At 41.4% G+C, this 13,797-nt stretch overlaps 1 protein-coding gene across 5 annotated transcripts in view; it reads right to left on the reverse strand.

Moving 5' to 3' along the window:
- Positions 1-8,674: 8,674 nt before the first annotated feature.
- Gng12 (G protein subunit gamma 12) overlaps positions 8,675-13,797 on the reverse strand; it is a 120,813-nt gene continuing 115,690 nt past the window's right edge. For all 5 annotated transcript variants that reach the window (XM_077803695.1, XM_077803693.1, XM_026409784.2 and 2 more), the window contains 2 exons: positions 11,234-11,352; positions 8,675-9,536 (listed from right to left, as the gene is read on the reverse strand). In XM_077803695.1, coding sequence (XP_077659821.1) covers positions 9,411-9,536; positions 11,234-11,326 — 219 coding nt within the window. In that variant the 5' untranslated portion in view covers positions 11,327-11,352 and the 3' untranslated portion in view covers positions 8,675-9,410. The remainder of the gene's footprint in view (positions 9,537-11,233; positions 11,353-13,797) is intronic.

Genomic DNA, 13,797 nt, shown 5'->3' on the forward strand with positions numbered 1-13,797 from the left:
CCATATAATTCAACGCAAACTACTGATTTGACCCAACCTTTCTTTGCAACCTCATCAACATTGCATATCTCCTCTGTAAAGATCTCTGTTGTCATGACACTCTGGCTTTTTGAGAATTTACTGCTTTTTTTTTTTTTTTGTATATACTATTTTCATGCTGAGATTATTCTTCATCAACAAACTCCTATTCATCCTTCAAAACCCAACTGATATTTTACCTCTTCTGTAAAATCCTTTCTGACTCATTCAAGCAGAGCAACATCTTATCATAGCATCTGCCACATTTCATAGTAATTTATGTTTTCCTCCTACAGCCCACTCCCCTTATTCCCATCCAGACTACTCTGAGAGCTCCTGTCTTCACTGGGTTTATCCTGGGACACACCTACACAGTGCTAATAGGAGCTACTATACTCCTAGTCACAGCTCAACAAACAAAAGAATTTCTCTTTGTCCCTTCTAAAATCCAAAGGCCCCAAGTGTGCTGTTTTTCTTTTGAAGTTATGTTTTACAAACTTATAAGATGATGATACTTTAGTTTCCTGAAGAACTTTCCTCAATTAATTCTGCAAGTTACAACATGTTGATAGTCAACTTTCTACAATTCATTTTTCCTTAAAAGATCTTCTCCAGGACTGAGGGTGTAGCTCAGTGGTAGAGCGCTGGCGGAGCATGCACAAGGCCCTGGGTTCAATCTCCAGCACTGAAAAAAAATAAAATTCTTTCCAGTCCTTCTGAGAAGTCAGTAGCTGAAGTATCAGGAAATGATTCTTTAAATATCTTTTAAATACCTCTAATTACACACAGCAAACCCACATACCCTTCTCTGACTTCATACCCCGGACTTTGTTTTTTCTCCTGATTTTCAATTCAATGAGGAAAATGTGAAATGGCTTACAATAGAGATGAAAAAAAGAAAAAAAAAAAAACCCAAACTGAAAAACGAGTTGTTCTCCCTCCTCAGATTTATGTACAAATTTAGAATTGCAAGAAACATTAAGTATCACCTAGACTGAATCCTTGTTAATAGACGAGGAAACAAAACTAGAGGTCATGAATGTCCTCAGGTCGCACAGAAAATCAGTGGCAATTGGACCAGAACATATATTTCCTATTTGTAAGGTACATTAGTGCCCCTTTGTCCAAGGTTTCAATCAAGGTTAGAAAATATTAAATGGAAAATTCCAGAAATAAGCAGTTTATAATTTCATTTTATTATAGTATTAATATTTGCATTGTAAGCACTTTGTTTTATTATTAATTGCTATTATGAATCTCTTACTGTGCCTAACATGAATTTATAATAGATATTTATGTATAGAAAAACATTTTATATAGAGGGTTTGGTATTATCTGTAGTTCAGGAAACCACTGGGGTCTTGGAACATATCTGCCAGGCACAAAAGGGGGACTGTATGTTTTCTTTCTCTTAAATCATACTGACTATGATGAAAATTCAGGTTTCTTGGAAAAGCATATGAAATATGCTTTTGGATCTCTCCAAAAGAGATTCTCTTTCCTCGTGTGTAAAGTAGGGATAATAATAGTAGCTCCCTCCTGGATTTGTGGTGAGACTTACATGAGTTAATAGATGCAAAATGCTAAACACAGTACCTGGTCATAGTTAATGCCTGGAGTACATTACTGTTTATTTTTACTAGTAAACACATTACTTTTTTTTTTTTTTGGGTCCTTGGAATTGAACCCAGGGGCACTTAACCACTGAGCCACATCCTTAGCCCTTTTTATTTTGAGACAGAGTTTCATTAAGTTGCTTAGGGCCATGCTAAATTGCTGAGGCTGACTTTGAACTTGCAATCCTGCCTTAGCCTCTCAGTTCCTGGGATTGTAGGCATGTGCCTGGCCCAAGATATTACGTTCTTGATTATGAAAAAAACTTGATTATTAAAGAACTTGTTTGTTCAACGTACCTTACTTGATTGATTTTAAACTTTCCAAAGTTATTTCATTTTTTTCCTCCCTATTCAAATCATGCATGAAGACAACCAATGGGAATCTGGCCGATATATACACAGGTGTATGAACTTAGGATCTACATTTTTTAGTTGTAGAATCGGGCACAACTTTATTTCTCTGAGCATGTTAAATCACATCACATTGATTTCCCTTTGTTTAACAGCTGTGGGGCTTCAATGGGTGGTCACATGCAAAATGCCTGCCTGGTGTCTGGACTTCACTCCAACGCCTTGCGCAAATGTCTATGAATATCGACAGGTTGTACAGCCCATATTGAAATGTCACCAGAAGCACATTTAGAACAAATCATTTCTAATGCACTGGCTATGGGGAAAGCTTTCAAAGTTAAATGTAGAAATATGAACCTGTGCATTCTAATGGGCAATTAATTCTTGGGTACTGTTCTCAGAAGGGATGTTGGTTTTCTGATATAATGTAAGGCTTCTATAAAATTTTTGCCTCATTTAAGTACAAGCTGTACTATTTATGTTTAAAAGAAAATGTTTATTAGTTTCCTTTTTATTTAAGTCCATCTTAGGCGGAAACTTATCACAACTTGTACTAGTTCTAGATTTTTTCTTTTCCTTCTTTATTTTGGCAGTACTGACGATTGAACCCAGGGCACTCTAGCATTGGGCTAAATCCCAAGTCCTTTTTATTTTTTAATTTGAGGCAAGGTCTTGCTAAGTTGCTGAGAGTGGCCTCAAACTTATGATCCGCCTGCCTCACCCTCCTGAGTCTCTGGTACTATAGGCACGCACCATCCTATCTGGCTTCTAATATATATATAAAATATATACATAAAATTATACAACTAGTAAGCTAAAAAAAATAATCTATGGTTGGAGGTGTAGCTTAGTGGTAGAGTGTGTACTTAGCATGCATTTAGCATGCATGTAGCCCTGGGTTAAATTCCCAACACACACATATAGACACATACTTGTGTATTACCTAAATCTTACATGCCAATTTTAAGAATGTCCCTACTTGGATCCTAGGGAACACTACTGACCCAGTCTGTCAGTGCCTGGCTCAGAGGAAGTACTATTTCTACATTTGTTCTAGGAGTGACTGTTTTATCCCTGTTCCAGACACAAATATGTGAATCCACAGGGCCCTTATTACTTTACATGGTTAATATCCTCTAGGATCAGAGATGTAAGCTCTTCTAGTGAATGAATCTCTCCCTTTTATCACTAAGCAGTATGCATATGTGTGTGTATACAGAAGTGGGGCAGAGGGTGGGGAGTAATGAGTTGAGAGGCCAGAAGTAGCAACTTGCACATAATGTCTAGCTGCAAATTTCTCAGACTATCAAGAGTGGCATCATATTATCATGTATCTCAATCATTTCAGTTTCTTGCTTCCAAAACAGTATAGAGTGTTTGGAAGGAATTAGAAGGTATAAGGATGCTTCATATATAATATTCTCAATGATGCCTGAAACTTTGCTATGAACTCCGATTCCTTTGTGCTGAGCATTGTTTGCTCCTCCATAGTTCTGTTTTATTGTGCCAATGGTCTACAGATTGATATATTAAGTCACTAGTACTTTTACCATGAATTTATTTGGACTGTACTTTCCTCCAGGGAAAAGAAAAAATTGGGTTCTGAAAAAATTGACAGATGAGGTGAGAGTTCCTTGGATTATAGCTCTTGTTTGCCCAGGGCTGGCTGACAGCTAAATGGCCTTAATAGATTTGAATGGCTCAGATAAGAGGACAGCCATTGGAGTAACAGAAGGTTCATCTGAAGGCAAAGGTCATTTGCTTCTTGCAGTGGGAAAGGGTGGAGTAGCAGGTAGAGCCAAGTTCTGCAAGTCAGCTACAGGAGAAGGCTATGCCAGGTTGTGCAGATGGCTGAAGCTGACAGTGAGACCAGGTCTTACAAACATGGTCAGAGCTTAAGCTAAAAGACAGCAAAGGTGGGCATGGACAAGGAGGGAAAAGGACTCAAAATGACTGTCTACTTGGTCCCCCCAAAAGGCTTATAGTGCTACCCATACACTTATTTGTCACTGACCTTGCCAATGAAAAGTTATGATGATCCATGTCCACAAGAGTTGAAAGGCTATATGACAGGAGTCACAACACTAAGCAGCCATCTCTACCTGCTGGCTTATTTCTTACTTGTAACATTAAGGCAGTGCACATTTCACCTGCCATATTTCCTTACACACCCCTGCCATCTCATCACCATCCATCCCCTTTTTTGTTTTTGGAACTGGGGATTAAACCCAGTGATGCTCTACCACTAAGCTACATGCTGCCACTATTTATTTTTTATTTTGAGACAAGGTCTTGCTAAGCTGCCCAGACTGGCCTTTTTCTTGCAATCCTCCTGTCCCAGTCTCCTGATTACACCATAGGCCCCACCCCTGGCTTCTATCTTTCTAAAAACTTTTCTATCCAATCCTATCCACCACCCCCAATACAGTTGTCTTCTACTCATAAGAATTTGGTCAGAACTGATGAGAGTGCTTGTAAAAATTGTTGCCTAGTTCTCATAAACATAGTATGTAAATTCTTCTTCAGTCCTTTACTAGAATGGGTTGAGTGACCATCTTTTGTTTATACTTTTTTTTTCTTTTCTTTTTTACAGTAGTGGATATTGCACCCAGGGCACTCTACCATTAAGCTACACTCACAGTCCTTTTTATTTTGATATAGGGTCTGGCTAAATTGCCCAGACTGGCCTTGAACTTGTGATCCTCCTGCCTCAGCTTCCTGAGTAGCTGGGATTACAGGCCTGAGTTGCTGTGCCCACCTGTTGCCACTCTTTGCACGAGTGTACTGGTTCTCAGAGATGGGCTATCTTTCTAGCTTGATCAGTTCATGATTTGGTGCTCTTTGGCTGCCTCCCTTTTCTTTCCTTTTTGGAAGATGTTGCCTTCCCTTTCTCTGTGGGAAACCCAGCCCAGGGGGAAGGTCAGAGGAGGAGGCAGGGCACCTTCTGCAAGCAGTTGGTGAATATGAGTCACCAGAAGTCTAATGACCTTTCCATTTGTTATCAGTTTCCATGGTCACAGCTGGGTCTCAGGATGGGAAACAGCCCTCCAGGCATGAGGAATCACAGCCTCACTCTTAACAACCTCTTCTGCCACCTTGTTGCTTACTGGATAGGCAGTATATGGGAGACCTTCTGCACACTAGCTTGTGGCCACTTTTGCCTCTTATCTCCCAAGACTTCATGCCAATGCACACAGTGTTTCTTCTGCCTCTCTCAAGCCCCAGTTCATAATGCCCTCCCTTGGAAGCCTTCTCAGAAGGCTCTCTGGTTTGAAGCTGGTCCCTTTTTCTCTTGGGCTCTCAGCACCTGTGCTCACGAGTCCCGGCACTTCTCAGATGGCGCTGTCATGAGTGTGTATGTGTGTCTGTCATTCCAACCCTCTTTGCTCCAGACTCATGTTCTTGGGTTGCTGTGAGTCTTGTTTGTCTTCATGTCACCAGCCTGACCCACATCCCAACAGGTGTTCAAAAAAATTAACTGAACGAATGAAGAGAAAAGGTCTTTTATTAATATATTGAGCAAACACCAGCAAAACGATGCGAGGCACTGACTCAGTAAAGAAAGCAACAGTGCTTTTTAAATGAACTTTCTTTCAAATCTGTGAACATGCTAGCTGTGAAGTAAATGCTTTTATTCTTTCCACAGAACATATTTTAAACAATGATCACAGTGTTAAGGTTAATAAGATGCTGGACAGATGAGTAGCCAAAGAACGTTACAAAACAACACAATCTCACCAACAATATATTAAATGCAAATTTACTGAGACATCAAGAAAATAGCTAGAAACATCATTACAGTAACTAAGTCTGTAAAACTAGGGGAAAAAGCACTGTATAACAAAAAGGCCTTTCATAAGCTATCAAGGGAGCACACGTTATAGACAAACCCAGTTTCTATTTGAAGTAGCGTGTAGCACCAACACATTGGCAGGACCAGCAGAGGGGCAGTGGTGTTGAACCAAGGCATCTGGGACAGGAAGGGATCTCAGGGGTCGTCTGCTGCCAGCCCCTTGTTTTACAAATGGGAAAATGGAGGCCCAGAGAGATGAACTGCCTTGTCCAAAGTAAGATGATAACAGGATAGGCTAGAAAATGACTGAGGGCTAAAATACAGGCCCCAACTTTAGGTCAGTGCTCTATTTTGATATACTTAGATAACTCTATTTGATTTAAGGTATCTTTTCCTATTGATCTATTATCATGAAATAAATAGATCAGTACAATTCATACTATACTCTGGTATTACGTTCATTTCACCAAGAAACGCCTGACATGTATGGTTGTTATTTACTTCTTGGGCCTGTATATATCTTAAATAAAAATTCAGAGGAATCAGAGGGTACTATCTTAGTTATAAATTGGTTGAAAAGTCAGCATCTGAAGAGAAAATTGGCACTTCTTCCACTATGAAAATTAATCTATGCCTCAAAATTACCGAATTGTTGGTACAAAGTTGTTTTTTTTTTCCTGATAGTTTAAAGATTAGTAAAATAGACACATAGTCCAAACATGGAGCCTGCAAAAAGCAGGCCTTTCCTTTAAAAAGTAAGGTACTTTTCACTTTAATAAGGTAAGGAATTTAAAAACCTGAAATTTTTCTTAGAAAAGGAAAAAAGTATTTAGTCACAACCCATAAATTGTGAACCACCTCATATAGAAAGTATTTCTCTATTAAAAAAAAAAAGTGTTTTTGTAAAATACTTTGGAATCTTATGTTTGGCCTAGCCTATCTTGCCATGGTGATGAGACCTCAACTGGACAGATTTATGATGAACTAATGAAAATATAGGAATGAAAAAGGAACAAGATCACTGTTCACAGAAGCAGCATTACAGACAAAGTATATTGAGTGTATTTAAATAGTTCAATGGGAATGAAGCCAAGAAGCTGCCTGTATATATTTAAGTGTGTCATTACAGTGGTAGCAGAAAAAAATAACACACATTGGCATCTACCATTATCACAAACCAACTGCTGGAGACGGTTTAACTGTGGCTTCACAAGTAGAACAGACCAGATAAATAAAAGTGACTTCTGCATATCATATATATGTATACATATATTATATTTTCCTCACATAGTTATCTAGTTATAAGTAAATCAACATGTGGTTACAATTTCCCCCCTCTTGTGTCAGCATCAAAGGACAATTTGATTCCATTTTTTTATGAACATGCCCTACACCTGGTTAGGAAATTACATGACATTTATACTCATAGCCTGTATTCTATCTGACCGATAAAAATAAAATGAAATCTCCTGGGAACTCAAGCCCATTTCTTACTATAACAAACAAATTAACAAATATATAGCAAAACATGCTTGTTTACCGTTAGGCAAAAGACTGTTTTAATGCTAAAGAATAAACTATGCTGGCTGCTAATAATGTGCACAAAATGGTATAATAAGAGTGATTTCATGAAAAGATTCTGTAGTAAGCTGTGTTATAAATATTTAAAGAAACATGTTAAAAATTAGAGTGAAAATAAACTCAGTGTTCTGAAACTATCCGTAGAAAAATATACTTATAAAAAAAAGAATGTCTCCTTAAGTGAAGCATAAGATGTGAAGTTGTTGTCTTAGTGTACATTTCCAATTTCACCTTTTGAAAGGCAAAAGCTTTCTCTCCTATGCAGGTGCCTGTAATTTACTTGGGACTGAGTATTTCACAGAACCAAGCAGTAGGTGACAAAAGGTTGAGGGCAGTGCCGTGACTTTCACAGGGTCAGTTCACAGTGCTGAGTCGACGGGTGAGTGGGAGGAACACTGACTACGTTCAAGCCATTTAAAAACAGGACTGTATCTGCTCACCCACCACCAATGAGCATGATGTTCAAGCCCAGAGCATTGGATTTTAAAAGGTTTTGCTTTTCAGGGCAGATTGTACATAAGTAAGGAAATCATCGTAAGTAATTCTTTCTCAGGGTTGAATCCTCTGTGATTAAGTTTTTAACCCTTCATTAGTAGTTCTTTTTAATGAGCTGAAAGTGGACTAAAGTGTCATATCCTCAGCATGGTTTGGCCCCTAATTAAAAAGGAGCCTTCCTTCCTCTCTGATAAAGTCATGATGCCCCTTTGGCCAGAGGAGATGCATGCCTTTGGCTTCCCCATGGACATCTTGAGGACATATGTCCTATCTTCTCAGAGGAAGGCTGAGAAACTCCATGTCCAGCAGCTGGGACCCTATGGTCCAAGGAGTGTACCGCCGAGTCCAAGCCCCTCCTGGGAAGCTGGCAGTTTCCCTTGGAGGGTCTGTGGACAGGCAGGGTTGAAACTGCAGACATCTGAGGAGAGCATGAGTCCTGACACCTTAATGTTTTAAGTCTATTTCTTTCCCACCAAGTCTCATCTTTCTGGGTCTGGGGAGGGGAATGTCACCTCTGAAAATACTCTAGCAGCAGAGGGAGAATACAGGGGAGGCTAATGGAGAAGAAGAGGGGGACAAATTGCAAAGCTGGCCTGAGAAGAGCAGTTGGTTTTTACATGTTTCTGCTCCCCCTGGTCAGGCTCACTGTTCACTATCTTATTTTAATCACCAGGGCAGAAATTTCAGAGATGTCTTCCCCAGGAAAGCACAGCTGCTACAGTCCTCCTCCAAGGGTCCCCTCCCCTTTTCTAGACTCAAGATGGCCGAAGCCCAAAAGGGTCCCTATGAATTAATACCTTATCAAAGAGCTTTCAGTTCAGTTTCAGTTTTTAATTGGCATGGTTCATCATCACCTAAGAGGTCCAGCAAGTTTCAAGAGAGGAGAGATGACATATCACCTGATCACAATGAATACAATCTTTAGGATGCTTTTTCTTTATTTTTTGCACAATAACTATATGAAAAGAATTTTTATTCTACCTACACAGCTCAAGATAAATACAACTTCTGGAGTTGAGGAACTGCTGTTACATGGAGAGGGGAGCTTTGATGAGGAAGTAAGCTTTGATATGTGTACATACGAAGACATACATATACAAAATACACCCCTTTCCCTTGTACACTATACAGGTTGGCACAAACCTTATTAAGAGCAGAATATGATATAAAGGTTTCAGGACTGAAGTTATTCTTGGCATTTTAATTTGACAGGTGCTTAGGCATTTTAAGTCTTAACATATCTGAATCAACTGAATACATGAAATATATAATTGTGTTTTTAAGAAGGCCCAGGCCAACTCTCCTTAAACAATAACCCAAAGTAATACCATAGTTATCAAATGGAAAACAAAGATTGTTATTCTGTATTAAATCAGTAAAGGGTATTTTAAAGAAAGGGCAACTTGGAAAATAAAGACTTTAGAGTCCATTATTCCAAGAGAAGAGCATTTTAGTTATTAGCAGTGGTTACCAAATAAGCTGGAGGCAAATCTCTTCAAGGAGCCGCTCAGGATTTGCTTTGTTGGGAAGAGGCGAGGAACGGTTCCATTCTTCCACTATAAGATGATGCAGGTTTTCTTATCCTTGAAAGGGTTTTCTGAAGTCGGTATGCCTGTCAGCAAAGGGTCACTCCTGGCGTGCTCCTCACAGTAGGACATGAGGTCTGCAGAGGCCTTTGAGACCTGAGGAGACAAACCAAAGCAACAAATAAGGACGAAAATCCTTTATTCAGAACCCTCCAGAGTGTACTGAACGCTAAGCCATGGGGTGGAGACTGATTCAAACAGGATAAGCAGCCTTAGACATCATTCTCATACAACTAGTCAGGTGCAAAGGGATATGGTTCCTGGCAGGGATGGTTTTCCCTAGCCAAGTGATCAGACAAGCTGGCATGGTTGTCCCTACACGTGAGCACTGAGAATACCACACCAGCCAGCTAGCTGGTATTCCTGCCAAAATACTTAATGAGAGTCTGATCAGCAAAGGAGCATAACCCAAGTAGGGGTGATTTTGAAAAATGAGTGGGCTGGGTTCTTAAAAAATGGACCATGTGTTAGATATTATTATTAGAAATGCAAATAAGTTTCAACTGGCTTACAGAAAAAATTATATGTGTGGATAGGGGGGATGATATAAGCAAACATGGTGAAATGTTAAGAATTTGCCAATTCTTGTGAAGAGAATATGAATATTTAGTGTTACAAGTCTTCTTTAGGTTTGAAATTTTTCAGAATCAAAATTGTGGGATGTATCAGGGAAGGAAAAGTTTGTGAATCAAGGGAAGGTTCTATCAGTTCTTATCCAGGTAAAAACAGATTGGAAACAGAACAGAACTGAATTATTGGCTTGAAGCCAGAACTCTGAAGCCAAGTTGTAGAGCTTCAATATTTACTGTCAGAGGGCTGGGGATGTTGCTCAGTGGTGAGTGCTGGCTTAGTATGTGTGAAGCCCTAGGTTCTGTCCCTCGAATGGGGGCAGGCAGAATAAAAGGAAAGATTTATTGTTATCTATTAGGTTTGGGGAGATACAAAGGGCAAAACCAGCATAGGAAAACACTGTGCCCCTCTCCAGCTTAAGTTAGGCTTGGAATATGTCATACCCTGTTTTCAGAAACCTGGGTGGAAGACCCCAGGTAATAATCAGGTCAGGCACCCAGGCCACTGAGTGTGGCGGAGCTGGCTCTACGGAGCTCTGCACTCGGCAGCCTGCTGCTTTGAGGACAGGTGACCATCTCCAGTTCAGAGGAATTTATCAGGTGACTGCTTCTGTTCCTAGGAAACAGCCTTAGTCACCACATTCCAGGGTCCTCTCTTGGAACCAAGCAGGGAAAGACTTCAAAGTCATGTGATCTAAGAAATGCATTCCAGCTCCTCAGTGGGACCTGCCTTTATCCTGGGGGTAGAAAATGGTCACCAAAGGGTGCACATTTAAAAAGCTATGTTTTCCTAAAAGGAAGACCCCAATTGTTGACTTTAAGGCACCCTCAGATACACTGATACCCTAGAACACTTGATAAACTCCAGATGGATGAGGAGGGTATTTTAGAAATCCCCCTGAAACCCCTCCCTGTCCCAATTTAGAACACAGCAATCATAAGACTTGACCCCTTTCATTTAGGGAAGGCAGGTCCTCTGCAAATCCTGTGCAGGATTTTGTAAAGAGGGGTCAACTCAGACTCTGATTCCTCATTTTTTTTTTTTTAAATGAGGCCTGGGCTAGGTAGGTAATAAAAATTAATATTGTGAGGCCCTTGACCTGCTCTAGGAAAATCCTGGAAGCAAGCTGGCTTAAATGGCACCCTCTTCTCTGACTCATTTCCCAGTCTTGGAAGAGCAGCAGGGACCACAGCAGGCATGATTCTGTCCCTTGGGCTCCTTACCTTTATCCTTTCAATGGAAGCTTCTAGTCTCAGCTGCTGCACGGTTCTCCTCGCCTGGGCTATGTTGTTGGTGCTTGCTGTTTTGCTGGACATCTTCAATGGTTGTTCTTCCCTGAAATCTGAAAAAAATTTTTTTCAAATAGTGAATAACAGTCATCTTTAGGTTATTTAAACATTCATAGAAAATGTGTGTTACTTGAAGGAAAATGGATGCATCTGCCCATCAGCACAGCCTCTTCGAGGCAGTTACTAAAATGCCCTGAGCAATCCCAGTGGTGGCTTAGATGTTCCAGCTTATCATCCATTTGAGTGTCAACATAAATTTTTGGTTTGCAGAAACCCAGAGCAGCAGTTTAATCAATGAAACCCAACATATAGCATAAGGGCGGCCTTTTAAAGAATTTTCTAGGAAGAAACAAATATCAATATTTGCAGTAGTTAAGGGGCCTTTGGCCACCAGAGGCCACGTTACAAGTCAATTTAATACAACTACTACATACTCTAACAGAAACTGAGTTTATTTCTTTTGAGCTCTCTTACCCAACTATTAGGCTGATGCAAGTCCTGGCAAGAGAAAACAGTGAGAAGGCCTCTCCAGAGACTTCTGCACAAAATCACATTTTCAGGTGCTATCAATATGTGCAAATGTTTCCAGAATGTTAGGCAGGTAAGCAGTCTTTATTCAAGAAAAAGTGGTAAACTTTTGGCTGAAAGACTCAATGACAGATCCACAGTAAATGTCAACTGAGACGCATGAGCAGCTGGAAGTCTGAAATAATCAATGAAGCTTTATCATTCCTTCCTTTGACATCTCTCTGGCCTCATCCTAGTGGCCAAGGGTTTGCTAATCCTATTATCTTCCCCTTCCCTATATGTTTGGCTAGGATTGACTCTCCTCTTTTTGTCTGAGCCCTTGAGTTCGGGGCTGCCCTGTTGTCCTCTCCCCAGATACCTGATGTCAAACAACGGAAACAGGCTGGCCTTTGAGCTTTGACCTGCCTGGTTTCTAGTGGCACATTTCATGAGGAAGGCAGGCCTGGGACAAGAACTGCCTGGTGCCCCTGCCATATATGGTTAAGTTTTCTCTTGGCATGATGGTGAATGGAGGAAAAGACAGAGCTGGCAGGCCTAGCAGCAGTGTGGTAGTTTATGACTCACAGGAGCAGGTGGACAGTAGGTGTGTCTTGCCGGCACTAGGCAAGGGTTCAGCAGTCTTAGGACGCGGTGGCGCCAGCAGCAAACCCAGGCTGACTCAACCTCAGCAGGACCTGCAGCTGCAGGAAGGCTTAGACCAGTCAGGCTGCAAAAAACACCAGCAAGCTACAGGCTCCATGCTGTCCACCACGTGGGCATTATGGTACTCCAACACTGAGTTTCACCAGATTATGATGTCCCCAAGGACTAAGTTCAAGGATCTCTGAGGTTGTACCCTCTGAGGTTGGAGGAAGCACTGGGTCAGGTGCACAAATAAAACTGCTTTTAATTGGGTGCAAAACTTTGAAATCAGCTTCATGAGCAGCTTCACATTCCTGGGACTGCACCCTGCCTCTGCCACTTCCCAGACAGGTAGAAGTGGGCAGACTGTTTCACGTTCATGAGCCCAAGATTTTTTGAGGTTGTTGTTTTGTTTTTGCATACTCAGGGCTGCTCTTCCACTGAGCTACATCTACAGCCCCCCCCCCTTTTTTTCTGGGACAGGGTCATGCTATGTTGCCCAGGCTGCTCTTGAACTTGTGATTCTCCTGCCTCATTACATGCATGTGCCACCATGCTCAAGTTTTCTCGGTTGTAACATAAAAATACTACTAATCACCACAAAATGCTTTTGGGGATTCATTCACTGATGCATACCTAAGGGTTAGCACAGGACCAAGCCACTCTCATAAAATGCAACTGCTATTATTTTAGCCGGGGGTGGGGGGGGTGGGGTGGGGGTGGTGGTGGGGTGGTGGTGGTGGTGGTGGTGGTGGTGGTGGTGGTGGTCATACAGACCATGAATTGGAATTCCTTTACCTGACTGTTCTGCCCACCTCTCCTCAATTCTGGTCACTGAGTGTCAAGGGTTTTGACTGAGTGGGTCTAGGTAGGGCTTCAGGGATCAGCTCTTTTTTGATTCTGCCCCCAGGCACTTCTGCCACACTCTAGTATCAAGGTAAGACACAAAGGTTGGTGATAGCCAACAGAGGATTGCCACAGGGAAAAAGAAGCCCTAACAGTACAGGAAATTGGGAGGAGGAAGCATGTGGCAGGGCAGGGTGGCCTTGCCTTGTCCTGGCCTTGGGCAACCTCAGTTCAACACATTCCTGGACTAGCTGTCTCTTCCTCAGACTCCTCAGTACTGCTGCCCCACCCAAGGAGAGGCCTCAGATCTCCTCCTCGGGGGTGTTGCCCACACCCAGCCACCTGGCCTAGCCCCTTTCTATGCTCCCAGGCCAGCATCTGAAATGAACGTGAGGTTGTGGGCAACCTCACCCCAAACAGTGCCCAGTGCCCAGTGAGTTGGTTGCAAATTTCATTCCCCTGCAACACATTGATCTGGGCTGCCCCTCCAGTTGGTGGCTGTT

The sequence above is a fragment of the Urocitellus parryii genome, chromosome 11 (genome assembly GCF_045843805.1).
Source record: "Urocitellus parryii isolate mUroPar1 chromosome 11, mUroPar1.hap1, whole genome shotgun sequence".
Taxonomy (NCBI): Eukaryota; Metazoa; Chordata; class Mammalia; order Rodentia; family Sciuridae; genus Urocitellus; species Urocitellus parryii.